Below are 14,285 nucleotides of genomic sequence, written 5' to 3'. Positions count from 1 at the left end.
GCCACTCTTTAAAAAACCGCCCTATGACTATAGGTTGCCTTCATTCAAATATCATGTATTAGCATACTGATTCTGCTGCTGTTGCTGTTATTGTTGCAAATAGTTCAACATGTCACATTTTTGTAATTATTCATCATCAAGCCTTCACCAAATTTTTTCTAGTCATTGACTTGTATTTACTCACTTTCAATTCATTATTGAGAGCAATTAGAGAAATCCACAGGCCTGTAACTTCACACCTAATGCTAGTGAACTGGCCTATATTCTATGACTTCATTGGGTGTATACTTGTCTGCCCTCTCAGTGCTACATTACACTTAAGCTCAGTTACACTTAACTTTCCAAGAAACCACATACAAAAGCTAGGATAGATCTAAGTGTCAGTTATTAAGCATCAAATCAGAGCCTCATATGGCTAAAAGGGATCCTAAAGGTCACCTAGTTCAACTCTCCCATCATAGGCCTGAATCCCTCTAATGTCTGAATCTCCTCTATAAGAGCCCAAAGAGTAGCACTATCAGCCTTTACCTTCCTCTGGGTCATAAGACTGTATTAAAGCCACCCTCTGTTTACCAATCTCAATCTCTCAAACCATAGATAGCACTTTATGAACTAATTTTCCACTGCTTTGTCTGTAAGTATTGCATTGGACAATGACTTTTTTTCAGACATCAAAATTGGATGGCAGCTGTTACCTCTATCTTCATAAAAATTCTAATATCAGAAAGAAGAAATTGGGAATAGTAAAGGACAGTTTCAAGCACAGTAAAAGAAAATGAGTCATGAGATTGGTTCAGATGGCTGATTTCATCTGAAAACAGTTGGAAAGAGAAAAATACTGATGGCTAACTCCGAAATTTGGATACAAACTCTCTAAAAGAAAATCAAAGCAACAAAGAATTTTAGAATTTGGCACTTAATGCTTATCTAGTCCAACTTCTTAATTTTATAAATTAAGAAACTAGTGCTTATATCAATCAATCAGTTAAGTAATTATAAGATACTACCATGTAAGTTACCAGAGTCAGGACATGAATGCACATCAAATTCAGGTGAATATGCAAAAGGATTCTCAAATTAAACTTTCTAAGGGCAGAGATGAAGATTTCCATCTAACCAGCTGATTATTTATGTGGAAAAAAATGTCTATTTCATTATAAATGACTGGATAGAACACTGGCAGTAATCAACAGGGCTTGCTAGTTAATTTTGAATTTGAAGAGATATTTAAGAAAATAGTGATCTTAAACCTGATATAAAGATCAGGAATTACTCTAATTCAAAAGCCACACCTTGATCTGGAAACATCTATAAAGGGAATCAAAAAACATGCTTCCTAACAAACTTAGCAATCATAGTCTAGTGGGAGAATAACAATCCACTTGTGCTCATAGCTGAAAGAAGGGCAAAAGGCATTCTATTAAGATATAACAAAAGGAAAAAAGGAAAATTGCAGTGAAGCATTCATCAAAGACTCTGTGAGCATCTGAAAAGTTCAGTGATAAAAAGAAACCTGTACTAGATATTTGGAAGAAGGTGGAACCAAAGGGTATAGACAGTTAAGTTAAGCTTTCAGGAATTACAATGCATCTGCACATACAAACACACACACAGCAGCAGCAGCAACCTCTTTGTGTAATGTTTTCTAACAGAGTAGAAAAAGAGTACAAACATTATTATAACCAACAATTTCACTCCTGGGGATACACCCTAGAGAAGAAACTCATGCAAATGTACATCAGAAGACAGATACATTATTTGTATTAGCAGAAACTGGAAATAGTCTAAATATCTAGAGACAAAAGAACAGATAGGAGAAGATACTGCTGTAAAGTATTCCATGAAATAATATAAGGAATAGTATACAAAAGTGAATGAGAACTAAAACTATGCACACTAAAACTGATCTTAGAACATTATGTGAGTGAAAAAAGCGATTCACAGAATCACAGCATGAAACTATTTTTATAAAGTTCTAAAACAAACAAAACTAAACAATAAATTATTTAGGGAAGAAAACAAAATGATTTTAAAACAGAAAGGAAGATAATGATAAACACAAAAATCAGACAGTGGATACCTCTTGGTTTTCACAGATGAAGGAAACATAGATTCAAAAGTATTTTTAATGTTTATTAAGTTGGGTGGTGCCTTATATATAATATTAGATTATATATGTATATTTATGTACCAACTATTACTTAATAAACTGTTTTGCTTATTTCTTCTTTTGCTCTTACTTTTTTCTTTCTATTTTTCCTATTCATTGTACAAAGGGAAAGAATTCAGATTCAAAATATATCTCCTCTTCCTTCTTGAGCATCCCAGAATAAATCCTTAAAAAGTCAAGTTAATGAATTATCAATGGAAAAACGCAAAATACTAATGATCCAATCACACTCCAAAGTTTTAGAAATTATATGAAAATAACTGATTTCATCATACCTTCAGAAAGCTGCATTCTCTTTCTAAGTAACAAAATGCCAGGAAAGCACTTTCTTCCTTCCCAGGTCAGTAAAAGGAAAAATCAGAAACAATCACCTGAATCTGTTATCAACATTCTTAGAGAAAGGGTACTAGAAAATAATTTTAAATCTGATGAGACAGGAATACGCCAAGAACTGTGAAGTATCCTTTCAAGTCAGAGACACACAAAATGAAGTTACGAAAATGATTCAATCAAATAGTATGTTGTCAACCTGTAAATGGAAATTGCAAAATAATAACTAATAGCAATAACCAAGAATTGTCCAGAATGTCTGGGGTTCACAGGATTCTTGGAAGATTATATATTTTATCAAGTTATATGAGATGACCGGTTTTGTCCAGAATGTCTTGGGTTCACAGGATTCTTGGCAGATTATATATTTTATCAAGTTATATGAGATGACTGGTTTCCAAAGAATTAGAATGCATATATATGTAACACTAAAATACACTAAACATAATTCAGCTATTGATAATTCAAAAATGAGTAGTGCTAGCTTCTCATTATGATTCCTAAATAGCATTGCACAATACTTTCAGAAAACATTTGTTTATTTAAACTATCTTGTACTAGATAAATATTTGCTATGGATATGATACAGATTCTTTAAAACAAATATGAGGATACAAATACCATTGGGAGAAAAGATTTTACAGAGACGAAAAGAATAGATTTAAATGAAGTTGCATCAGTATTGCTCTGAATATCAGATTGCTTCTTCACCTAGAAGATGAGTGGTCTTGGGGGACTTCAGCATTTACATGACTTAAAATCCCCAACTTATTTGAAATAATAATTGTGGGGGTTTTGTAATGAATACTTCATGTGTTTCTTATGCAAAAATCCCAAACCCTTCCAATTTCTCCCAAGAATGAGAAACATAAAGGATTTGAATCTGGGATATTCTAAATGTGTCATTGGTATAACCTTCCATCAGAACAGTGGTAAAAACCTTATATCTCTAAATTTTGTGTTAAAAGACTATTTCAATACTCTAGCATGCCCCCCCTTTTCTTTTTTCTTTATTAGTGAACTTGTGGGTTTATAGAACTATCGTGCATAAAATTGCAAAGTTTTTAACAGATTTTTACTTTAACAGAACACATTGTTCTTAACTGGGTACCATCTAAAAACCTCATCCATAGTTTTACCAACCTGTCTCACTGCTCATAACATTCCACATATTTCTCAACAGGGAAGATTGGTTTCCAATGGGGAAATTTAGTATCAGCTTTTTCAAAAGGCCTGAAAGGAGAATTAACTGAATTAACCTTCCAGAACATAAGAACCTCATTGCTGCCAAATACCCTAAATTCAGGGGACATATCCTATAATTCTGTCTGTGACACAGGTTGAGATTCCTACAATATTTCTCCTAAAAGAAAAAAACAGTTTCTTCAAGTAATAATATAGCAATAGCAGTTATAATAACAGTAGTAATAATAATTATAGTTGTAGAAGATATGTGTTTAGATATACATATATAATCTTCACAATTCTGCAATTCTGTATTATCCAGTCTTACAGATGAAAGAACTAAAGCACAAAAGGGTTAATTAATTTGTCCAAGGTCACCCAGCTAGGAACTAGGTTGTCTACATCTATCAAGCACTTACTATGTGCTAGGCAATGTCCTAAATGCTTTAGCTGCATTAGTTAACTCTTTATCTTCATGATAGCCTTATGAAGTTAACAATATGATACCAATTTTTTGTTGTTGTTGAGAAAACTGGAATACTGCGAGGCTAAGTAATTTGCCCTTGTCATCTACCTGGTATGTACTGAACTGAGATTCAAACCCAGGCAGTCTAGCTCCAGAGCTCACCTGCTTAATCAGTATGCTATACTGCCTTTCTAAATATTAGAACTTAGATTCAAACATAGATCTAGCTCACTCAAAAACATGACTATCAAAAATGAGTTTTCTTGTTGTTTAAACTTTATTACATTCCTCCTTTAGCACAACAAAAGCCATAAGATGAGGTATACACACCAGCATATATGCTAACTAAATATACTTCACTGCAAGTATATGTAGAAGTCCAAGTAGATTATGTAGAGATTTGAATAGTGATAATAATCCATCAGATATACACATAAACACATGCTCATTCTTCTGCTGAGAAACAGCTGCATAATCCATTGGAAAGCCTATCCCACCAGCAATCCAAAGCTCAAATCCTCCTGCCCCTTCTGTACATGAAAAATAAAATGAATCCACATACTTTTGTTATCATGATATCCTAAAGCCCTCAATTCCACTGGACAAATACTCTAATTTCTGGTCAGTGTATGTCCTCTAGAATTGTGCCTAAATCCTGCATACTTTCCATTAAGTTTATATGACCACTATTCAAAGAGAGCTCACTTATTCTAATAGTTCTACTTAACTACAATCTTTGTCACTCCCTCCTAATCACAATAATTATTACCTAAAGAATAAATCTTAAAAAGAGTCAAAGAGTCAGAAAGAAACTCTTTGTGAGAGAAACTTCTTACTTCATGAGAGAGTTGAGGCTTTTATCATTGTGTCCCTTTCCCTCCAATCTCAAATGACTCCAGGACCTGACCCAAAACAGTCCACTCGGCCTAGGATCTTATACTTAGTAGTATGATACACAAGACATGATAGTGGCTGAAGCACTATTATTAAAGAGAGATTAAAACAGCTGTACATTATGCTGAAGCACTCACTCTTCCCTTTACAAACAGACGGTCCTGGATTACAAGCAGCACTTGACCATTTAAATCACGACAACAACCAGATTTAACCAGCTGGGCCATATTCTCCTAGGCGATGTCTGTTGACCTCCTCAGTCGCAGCTGCTCAAATGAAATTCTCATTAGACAACTTATTTTCAGAAGCCAAAGGACACTCTGATTAAATATACGTATTTAGATATAGAAGTCCTTTTTTTAAAGTATTCATTTTCTGACAACTGTCGCTTATGTTTGAACCCAGCTACACTGGCAACAGGATGGGTGATACAAGGATAACTAAAATTCATCATTTTATCACAGCAGAAAGATTTTTATTTTGGAAGCATTAACCTAAATCTATTAACTCAAAGCCTGTATGCATACTCTGCCCACCATTTTCAACAGTGTTTTAAAAGGCAGATTCTGATATTCATTCATTCTCTCCATCTATCCATCTATTTATTTTTACCTATATATTTATCCATCCATTCAGCCATCTATCTGTGACACTAAATCAAGGTTAAATTTACTACAAAACAGAAACCTTGACTGTTTTTCCAGAAACCTAACTTTCAGGGGGGCACTTCAGACAGAACACCTTTGTTTATCAGCGTTTCTGCAATTTGGTCAAATCACTGCTCTGGGGAGGGCATCTCTAGAAGTAATTGCAGATTAAAAACCGGACAATAAATTGGTTGATTAAGGAATCTCCTCATCAGAGAATAACCTTTCTTTTTCTAAGTAGAGAGTTTTTGTTTTATTATGTAGACATTATTTTAAAATGGATGATAATAAACTTTTTATACATCAGTCCTTGTATCTGAGAGGAAATAAGGAGGATAAAGAGTCTCCCTGATAGAGTCAAAATATTCTCCAGGACAAGAATGACTTAGGAAAGATCATCATCTATTGTGTCAACTACACAGGCTTGTCAATCAGCTAATCATGAGTTATGACCCACAAACCAGGAGGTAGTGAGGAAGAAGTAGATAATATATTTGAAAAATATATATGTCCCGTGAGATAGGAGATGTTCCAAAAAAGGAGATGGATCTGGAGCTTTAAAGTCTCAAAGTCAAGAAACTATTGGTGGAGCTCTTACACTTCCTTAGATTCAGAATATAATTATCATAGAATCAGAAATCTCTGGGAAACTAAATTTTTTCTATAATTATTTCTGTTCTCACTCTATATTATTCTGTTCTATTGCTCCAAGCTGATAATTAAAATTAGAATCCAGACTCAGAACATCAAACTTAGAATTATGAAATGGATATCCTCATTTCTTCCATCTCTGAAACATGTTTCTCCATTTCCTTTATCATTATTATTATTAATTGTATTACCACCCTCTTATTATCCCAGATTTTAAAAATTCTAACCAAACTTCAAACCATTTCTCTCTTTTGATCTCCACACTTAAATGTCAAGTGCTAACAATTCTATCTCCTAAAATCTTTCTCTCTCTGTCTCTGTCTCTCTCTGTCTCTCTCTGTCTGTCTCTCTCTTTATATATGTGTGTGTATAGATATATTCTCTTCCTTTCTTTTATATGTACCTTCCCCTTCCCTTTCCCATTTCTGCTGCCTTTGTTCAGGTCCTCATTATCTCTAGTCTGAAACAATTTCCTTAATGTCTCTCCTGTTTCCATCCATCCTACACAGCGTTGCCATATTAACTTTCCTGAAAGAAAGCTCTAATTCATCATTTTATTTTGATTTAAAAAAAGTCAATGGTTCCTCCGTTACCTTCAATATAAAGTTCAAACATCTTAGCCTAGAATTAAAGGGCTTCTATGATCTGAACAAGGCTTACTTTTTTAGTCATATAACCCATATACATTTTCAGTTCAGTCAGAGCCTGAACTGGCAGCTGTTTTAAAGCTCTCTGCCTATTCCTTCTGCCTGTAATGCCCCTCCCCTCCCTATCTGCCTATATACATCCTTTCATGCTCCAAGATCAGTGAAGACTCATTTCCCTTTAGAACTTCCTTCTCCATGGCTTCCAAGGCAAGAGCAATCTCTCTATTTTGTAAACTGCCATAGCATTTTATCCATATAGCTTTCATGTAACTTGTCATATATTAGACATTGAATTAGAGTTTACTTTGTATATGTCTTATATTTCTTACTATAATATGAACTCTTTAAAGTTAGAGACTAAGTTATTCCCTATGGGTGTTCCATATCATCTAGCACAGGGGATCTTTTTTTTAAACTCAGTTTTATTGAGATATATTCACATACCATACAGTCATCCACAGTGTACAATCAGTTGTTCACAGCACCACTGTATAGTTGTGCTTCATCACCACAATCAATTTTTGAACATTTTCATTACTCCAAAAAGTAAAAATAAGAATAAGAATAAAAACAGAAGTAAAAAAAACACCTAAAACATCCCATCCTCCCCATCCCACCCGGTGTTTCATTTAGTTTTTGGCCCCATTTTTCTACTCATCTGTCCATACAGTGGACAAAGGGAGTGTGAGCCATGAGGGTTTCACAATCACACAGTCACACCATGTAATATACATAGTTATACAATCATCTTCAAGAATCAAGGCTACTGACTTGCAGTTCTACAGTATCAGGTATTTTTATTCTGGCTATTCCAATACACTAAAAACTACAAAGAGATATCACTATAGCATTTAAGAATACCCTCCAGAATCACCTCTGGATTCCATTTGAAATTTCTCAGCTACCAAAACTTTATTTTGTTTCATTTCGCTTCCCCCTTTTGGTCAGGAAGACTTTCTCAATCCCACAATGCCAGGTCGAGGCGCATACCCAGGAGTCATTCCTGCGTTGCCAGGAGATTTATACCCCTGGGAGCCATGTCCCACATACGGGGGAAGGCAGAGAGTTTTCCTGCCGAGTGGGCTAAGGGAGAGAGGCTACATCTGAGCAACAAAAGATTCTCTGGGGGAGACTCTTAGGCACAATTATAAGTAGGCTTAGCTTCTCCTTTGCAGTAAACAAGCTTCATAAGGACAAGCCCCAAGATCAAAGGCTCAGCCTAATAAATTGGTAGTTCCCAATGCTTGTGAGAATATCAATAATTCCCCAGGTGGGGAAGTTTAACATTTCTGCATTTTTCCCCAGTTCTTCAAGGGGGCCCTGCAAATACATTGTTATTCCCTGCCCAAATTACTTGATATGTAAAGAAGGTAGAAATCCTCGAGTTCTAATACAGTACCTTGCACTTAAGTAAAATTTGTCACATTGCTCTTAGTTCTTGACTATGAATATAAAAGATACATCATGAACAACAGAACACTTCCTAAAAAATGCATAGTTGTGGCTTTTGAAAGAGACTAATTCTCTGTCCTCTATAATAGCTCTATTTAAATGGCAGTTGAGATTGCTATATACCTCCAAGGACACACAATTTATTATTTTCCAAAGCAGCTTAATCCATACATGAACAGCTATGACTGTTAGATAGTTGGTCTTGATATAAACCATTATCTGGTTCCCTGTAACTGCTTACTGACCTGCCAATCTACTCCCAAGAAGCTATATAGCCCAAGTCCTCCTCCACATGACTTTAATCTTTGAAGACAATCGTGATGTCATCCTTGATCTTCTTTACTCTAGGGATAACATTACTAGTTCTTTCAACCATTCCCCTTATTATTATATAATTTTGCATCTGTCATCATGCCAATTGTTCTCCTCTGAACACAACCCAATGCTTCTGAGTTTCTCAAAGTGTGGTAATTCTGAACTTAACACAATACTTCAGATACACTGGATCAAGCAAAGAGTTTAATGGAAGTACGCTTCTTGAACGCTATATACAGTACTTTTATTAATGTTGATTGAGACAGCATTGACATTTTTCTGGCAATATTCACCATGCTGACTCCACTGAGCATTCTGTCATCTAAAATTCATAAGCTTTTTTTTCCCATTCATGTGGCTGTTTTTTGAATTTCCTCCAGTAATTAGTTGTGCAACCAGGGGTTTTGGTCACAACTTGTAGAGTTGACAGTAAGGTCTTTTAAATTTTATCTTGATGAGTTGGCCTTAAGCTCATATTTTGGCTTATCAAAATCTTTTGGATTTTGTTTCTTTCATATGTTACATTCACTATTCCTCCCATGTCTGTGGTACCTTTAAATTTAATAAGCATCTTTCTATCACTTTATATTTGTACTTATTATATAATATATATTAATATACATTAAAATACCTTAATTTCTGATGCCTAAAATATATGTACCATAGAAAACAAAGTTCTGTGATGGATATAAAAAAACATTCTTCACTAGTTGGAATATAGTGATAAAGGACTTTTAAACGTGTGGTTTCATCTTGTAAGTGCCTCTCTTGTATCAAATCAACTATAAAACACAGTAATGAAAAGGAAGAACAGAAAACTAACCATTAATTTCAGGGGGAAAATGATGTCAAATTTCCTAATAATCCAGAAAAAAAAACCCATCATAAATCAATTTCTATATTTTTACACTAAGGAGCCCTCTAAAGTATTTTAAAAATCACTTCCTTATAGCACTAAAATCACCTATTTGGTGAATCACATTTACAAGCAACCTAGCAATCTCACTTATTCAGAGATCATTGATCTGGCAGCTTCAACTATTCTAGAACATAGCCTAGATCCAGGAGAACAAAGTCTCCAGTCAGAAGAGTAAGCATGAAATACACGCACAAAAGATTATGGATGATACATTTAAGAGAATCTTTCAGCAACTTGCCCAAAACATATTTGTTCATATTTAAATATAGTCCAGAATGTCATTTTCATCTAATTTCATAATGATTATATGACTGGAATGAGCAAATTAGAAAGTATTCACAACTCAGCAAGAAGTAACAGTCTGCAACCTGATACTGAGGGAGAAACCAGCACATCCATACACACACAAACACACCAAGAAAAGAAAAAATATATATAGCATTCATAAGAATTACAAAGTGTAGTAATTGTAGGGAAATAACCATAAAGCCAAATAGTCCTAATCATCTTATTGATCTCAGGGGACATCATTATATTAAAGCACAGTAAGATAATAGATATTTATAATCTGATAACCATTACAATACCTCAAATTTATAGAGTTTTATAGTTCAGAAGAGACTTTGATATTCATCATTATTATTATTATAGTTAATGCTCAAAGAGTGTGAGTTGTCGAGGCAGGTATTAGTACCACACCACATTTAAAATTTTGTGGCTCAGTGAGGTTAAAGAACTTACCCAGAGTCACATAGTTATTAGATAGGTATTGGAGTTCCTAGTCTACCACATTGTGACTCTGAGTCATCAAAAAAAAAAAAAAAAAGTTTACATTTTGTGCTGTATAAACTGGTTATTAAGACAGGGAAGTATGTAATACATTTTAGAATGACTTCCACCAATAATAATTTGAAACTTTTAAACTTTTGAGCCCTTAAAAGAATAAAATCAAGTTACATGAAAAATTCCCTTATATCAAATCCCCATTTCTCTACAGTGCCAAGGTCTAAATTTAACTTACAATGCTAGCAAAAAACCAGAGTCATTAATTACTCTACATTTTAAGACCTAAAATCTGAACATTAAAAATATATATATGTAGTATAGAAATCATTTAGACAATATATTTAGTTTTAAAATATTACTGAAGAGTCTTCTTTAATCTTTGTTTTTTAACAAAGTGAACCTAAGTGGATTCTAGGGGAAAGAAGAGAGAATGTGGATGTGGAATGTTACAATAGATGTCACCTGTCAAAGAACTCCCCCTTGAACATTTTTAGCCTTAACAATATTAGAAACCTTCAACTCTCAATTCCACATTTGGAGATAAAATAATAATATTTATTAAAATGAGTAAAAATAAATTACAGTTCTTTTTGGCTTTTAAACAGCTGATATGTTCATAATGAAACACTATCCACTAAAAAGAAAAAAGGGACAATAAGTTAAAAATAAAGTTGCAGCTAGGAAAATTCCCATACTACGTTTTTTCAGGGCAAAGCTCGCAATCAGTTTAAAACCTTGATTTGTTATCACAAGAACCAAATAAAATGCACAAAATTTTAGAAAAACAGAGCTATCTGCATAGCACTCCTAACAGAGCACAATCTGCCATCACCATGGTAACTTCTGAACAACTTTTTCCTAGTTAGTGCCAATTATGCACTTCTCTGGCCCTTGAAATCCCACTCATTTTATTTTTTAGAACGCTTGGAACTTTTAGAAGGAAAAAAAGCCTAATAGTTAAGGCCACACATACCCTCTTGTTCAGTCCGAGTCATTTCCTCAAGCTTCTTCTGTTTCAGTGTATCCACCACATCGGCAAGGCTCCCTTTTCGGCGTTCTGGGGTTCCAAAAGTAACACTGGTCATTATCTCACGGTCCCGACTCCCTTCGTCAGGCTTGTGTGGTGAGGTAGAGGTATTTCGGAAGGAATATAGGGAACATAACTTATTATTCTCTGATTCCTAGAAAAATAAAACAGAATAATTAGAATATAAGTTGCTTTGCTTAGAGGTGGAGAAAAATCCCAAACCCAGAATGAGTATATGACATTAAGTAGGACAAATAAATTATATTAACTATCTCCGCTTAAAAAATACTAAACATTAAATAAGCAAGCATCAAAGAAATTACCTGAAACGGCAGAAGTTTACTTTTTCCATTTATTTTTTTAAGTTATAAATCAGCCTCAGTTGTCCAAAACTTAACTTTAAAATAGACACTTCAACTTCTTATTCATTTACACCTTCTATTTAAAATAGATCAGATTTGATAAATAATTATTAGGATTGACAAGATTTTTCTTTTAATAAGGCACTTCTATTAGTAATGACCTTCCCACAACCTAAAAAGTATGTAGATTACAAAAATATTATCTTTTGCATTTAGAACCAGTAGGTTAATTGACTTCATTATCCAATATTAATTGTTCACCACCACCACCACCACCACCACCACCCCCCCAGAATAAATAAAACATCTAAATCAATGCCAGAAAGTTTGCCAACTTGAATGATTCTGTATGCTGGGGTTAGGATATTATGTTTTTTCTTAGCTATACATCTGTCCAAATTTACAGAAGCCTCTTTCTATTCCTTTAACTTTACCATGATACTTCAGCACATACTTTTCATGTGACATTTAAAAACATTTCTTCTAAAAGGACAAGGTTATTACAGAAACATTTGCACACGAACTATGTCATAGTACAGAGGAGTTAGCTAACTGGTAAGAGGGTTAGATCCATCACCTAAGGAGGAAAAGCCAATCTTAGATTGAAAATAACACTCACTTAAAAGTTCATAGAAAGGAAATGTTTGTACATCAGAACTGAGGGTTGGGAGCAACTATTATTTGGCCTTAGCCATTCTATAGTCTTGTATTCACCCTATCTGTCTGTGTATGGGTGTTCTCTCTCCCTATAAAATGTGTAAAGCATGTAGTCTTTTGTAATTCTCAATAAAAGCTTGAAAATCCCAATTTCTCCCATATCCCTCCCCTTCACCACAAAGAAAAGAAACCCAGCAAGCTTCATGAACTGAAAAAGAAGAAGCATGAGGCAAAAGATACAGAGCTAATAACTGTGGGAAGCAAGGAGAAAAGGAAAATGAAGTCTAGAGAATAAGTTCCACATATATTAAATGATAATAATTGTAAATATTAGGTATTTGGGTATCATTGTCATTGTATATAAGGTAGGAATAAAACTTATTTGCGGAGTTATTGGGAGCATATAATGAGATAACCTTGTGAAGTGCCTAGGCACAGTGTTAAGTTCACAGGAGGTGGTGTTTAATAAATGGTTAGTACTATTATTCCAAAGGAAGGAACAGATGTAGGAATAAGGCCAAAGAGGTTTTTCTTCCCTCTGGATCTGAGGAACTGTGAAGTAAAAATGTTGATGTGGATCTTGAATTAAACTAAATATTCTGAAGTCTGTGAATATACCAAATTCCACTGAATTGGATACATTAAATGGGTAAATTATGTGGTATGTGTACTATATCTCAATAGAGCAGTTAAAAAATATTCCAAGCCAAGTGTTAACCTTTTCTGCATTTCCCTCACTAGTACAGAGCAGACATTCAATACATTTGTACTGAAATTTGACCTATGCTTTTTTGAATCAATAATCATCATTTGATCATTCATGCTCCAGTCGTTTGATTTCAAAAGCAAACTATCCTGACATCATGGCCTATAAAACAAAAAACCCTGATTCAACCTAGGGGATTAAAGACCATGTCAAAACAGCATTATTAGCTGTAATTAGCTACAAATGACTCACCATTGACCATAATAAGGAGGATTTCCCCATCACTCCCAAATTGAAATTGAAAGATAGTAGGAGTGGCTCTCCAATCTGAGTAACAACTTCAGGTTGTCCTCAGAGCCCTACACATGTAGGCTCCACACAGTAATACTGTTTTCCATTTAGGACTAATTTAAAATAGTTTTATTGACTCATTGCCACTCACTTGTTAGATCATGCTCCTTGATTTTTAGTCATGCGAATGCGATCAGTTGTCACCTTGCACCACAGATAATAACCATGGGTTCCTTATTGCAACAATGGCTCATACTGTTCTCAGCCCCATAATCTGCAAAAAGTGGCTCAACACTTTGAAGAAGCAGACTGCAAGAGCCTGAAAAGTCATGGTTTCTGCTAGATAGTTATAAGAACCATTTGCAATATGTCACCAAATCACTAATATGAGCATTAGAGAGAACTATAAATGGCTTAAGTCATATAAATCACCTTATAATAAATCCTTACTTATTATAAAGTTACCATTGCTGGCCCTCACTTTTTAACTTTCTAAAACTTAATAAATACTGGTCCTTTGTGACTGGAGGCCTATAGGCAATTCATATTAAAGTAACACATAAATCCAAGTATTTATAATAAAGAGATTACTATAATGTAAAGTCAATAGTCCCAAATTAAAAAAAAAAAAAGCAACTTAAAAAACAATCTCTAATCTTTTCTAGAGGCTAATTTGTAAATTTTCTTAAGAAAAAAAGTGCAGCTTCTTTTTAAATTTCCTAAAAACAAAACAGGTCCTATGACACAACAATTGAGGCACAAGACCAATAATAATATCAG

The 14,285-nt window shown here is 34.2% G+C and overlaps 1 protein-coding gene across 16 annotated transcripts in view; it reads right to left on the bottom strand.

The window, feature by feature from the left end:
• The window catches only part of SOX6 (SRY-box transcription factor 6), a 652,380-nt gene that overhangs the window by 342,815 nt on the left and 295,280 nt on the right, over positions 1–14,285 (bottom strand). For all 16 annotated transcript variants that reach the window (XM_037839347.1, XM_037839348.1, XM_037839337.1 and 13 more), the window contains one exon: positions 11,436–11,643. In XM_037839347.1, the coding sequence (XP_037695275.1) occupies positions 11,436–11,643 (208 nt within the window). The remainder of the gene's footprint in view (positions 1–11,435; positions 11,644–14,285) is intronic.

The sequence above is a fragment of the Choloepus didactylus genome, chromosome 6 (genome assembly GCF_015220235.1).
Source record: "Choloepus didactylus isolate mChoDid1 chromosome 6, mChoDid1.pri, whole genome shotgun sequence".
Classification (NCBI taxonomy): domain Eukaryota; kingdom Metazoa; phylum Chordata; class Mammalia; order Pilosa; family Megalonychidae; genus Choloepus; species Choloepus didactylus.
The sequence above is the reverse complement of the archived record's forward strand: the minus strand, read 5'-3'. Positions and strand labels throughout refer to the sequence as shown.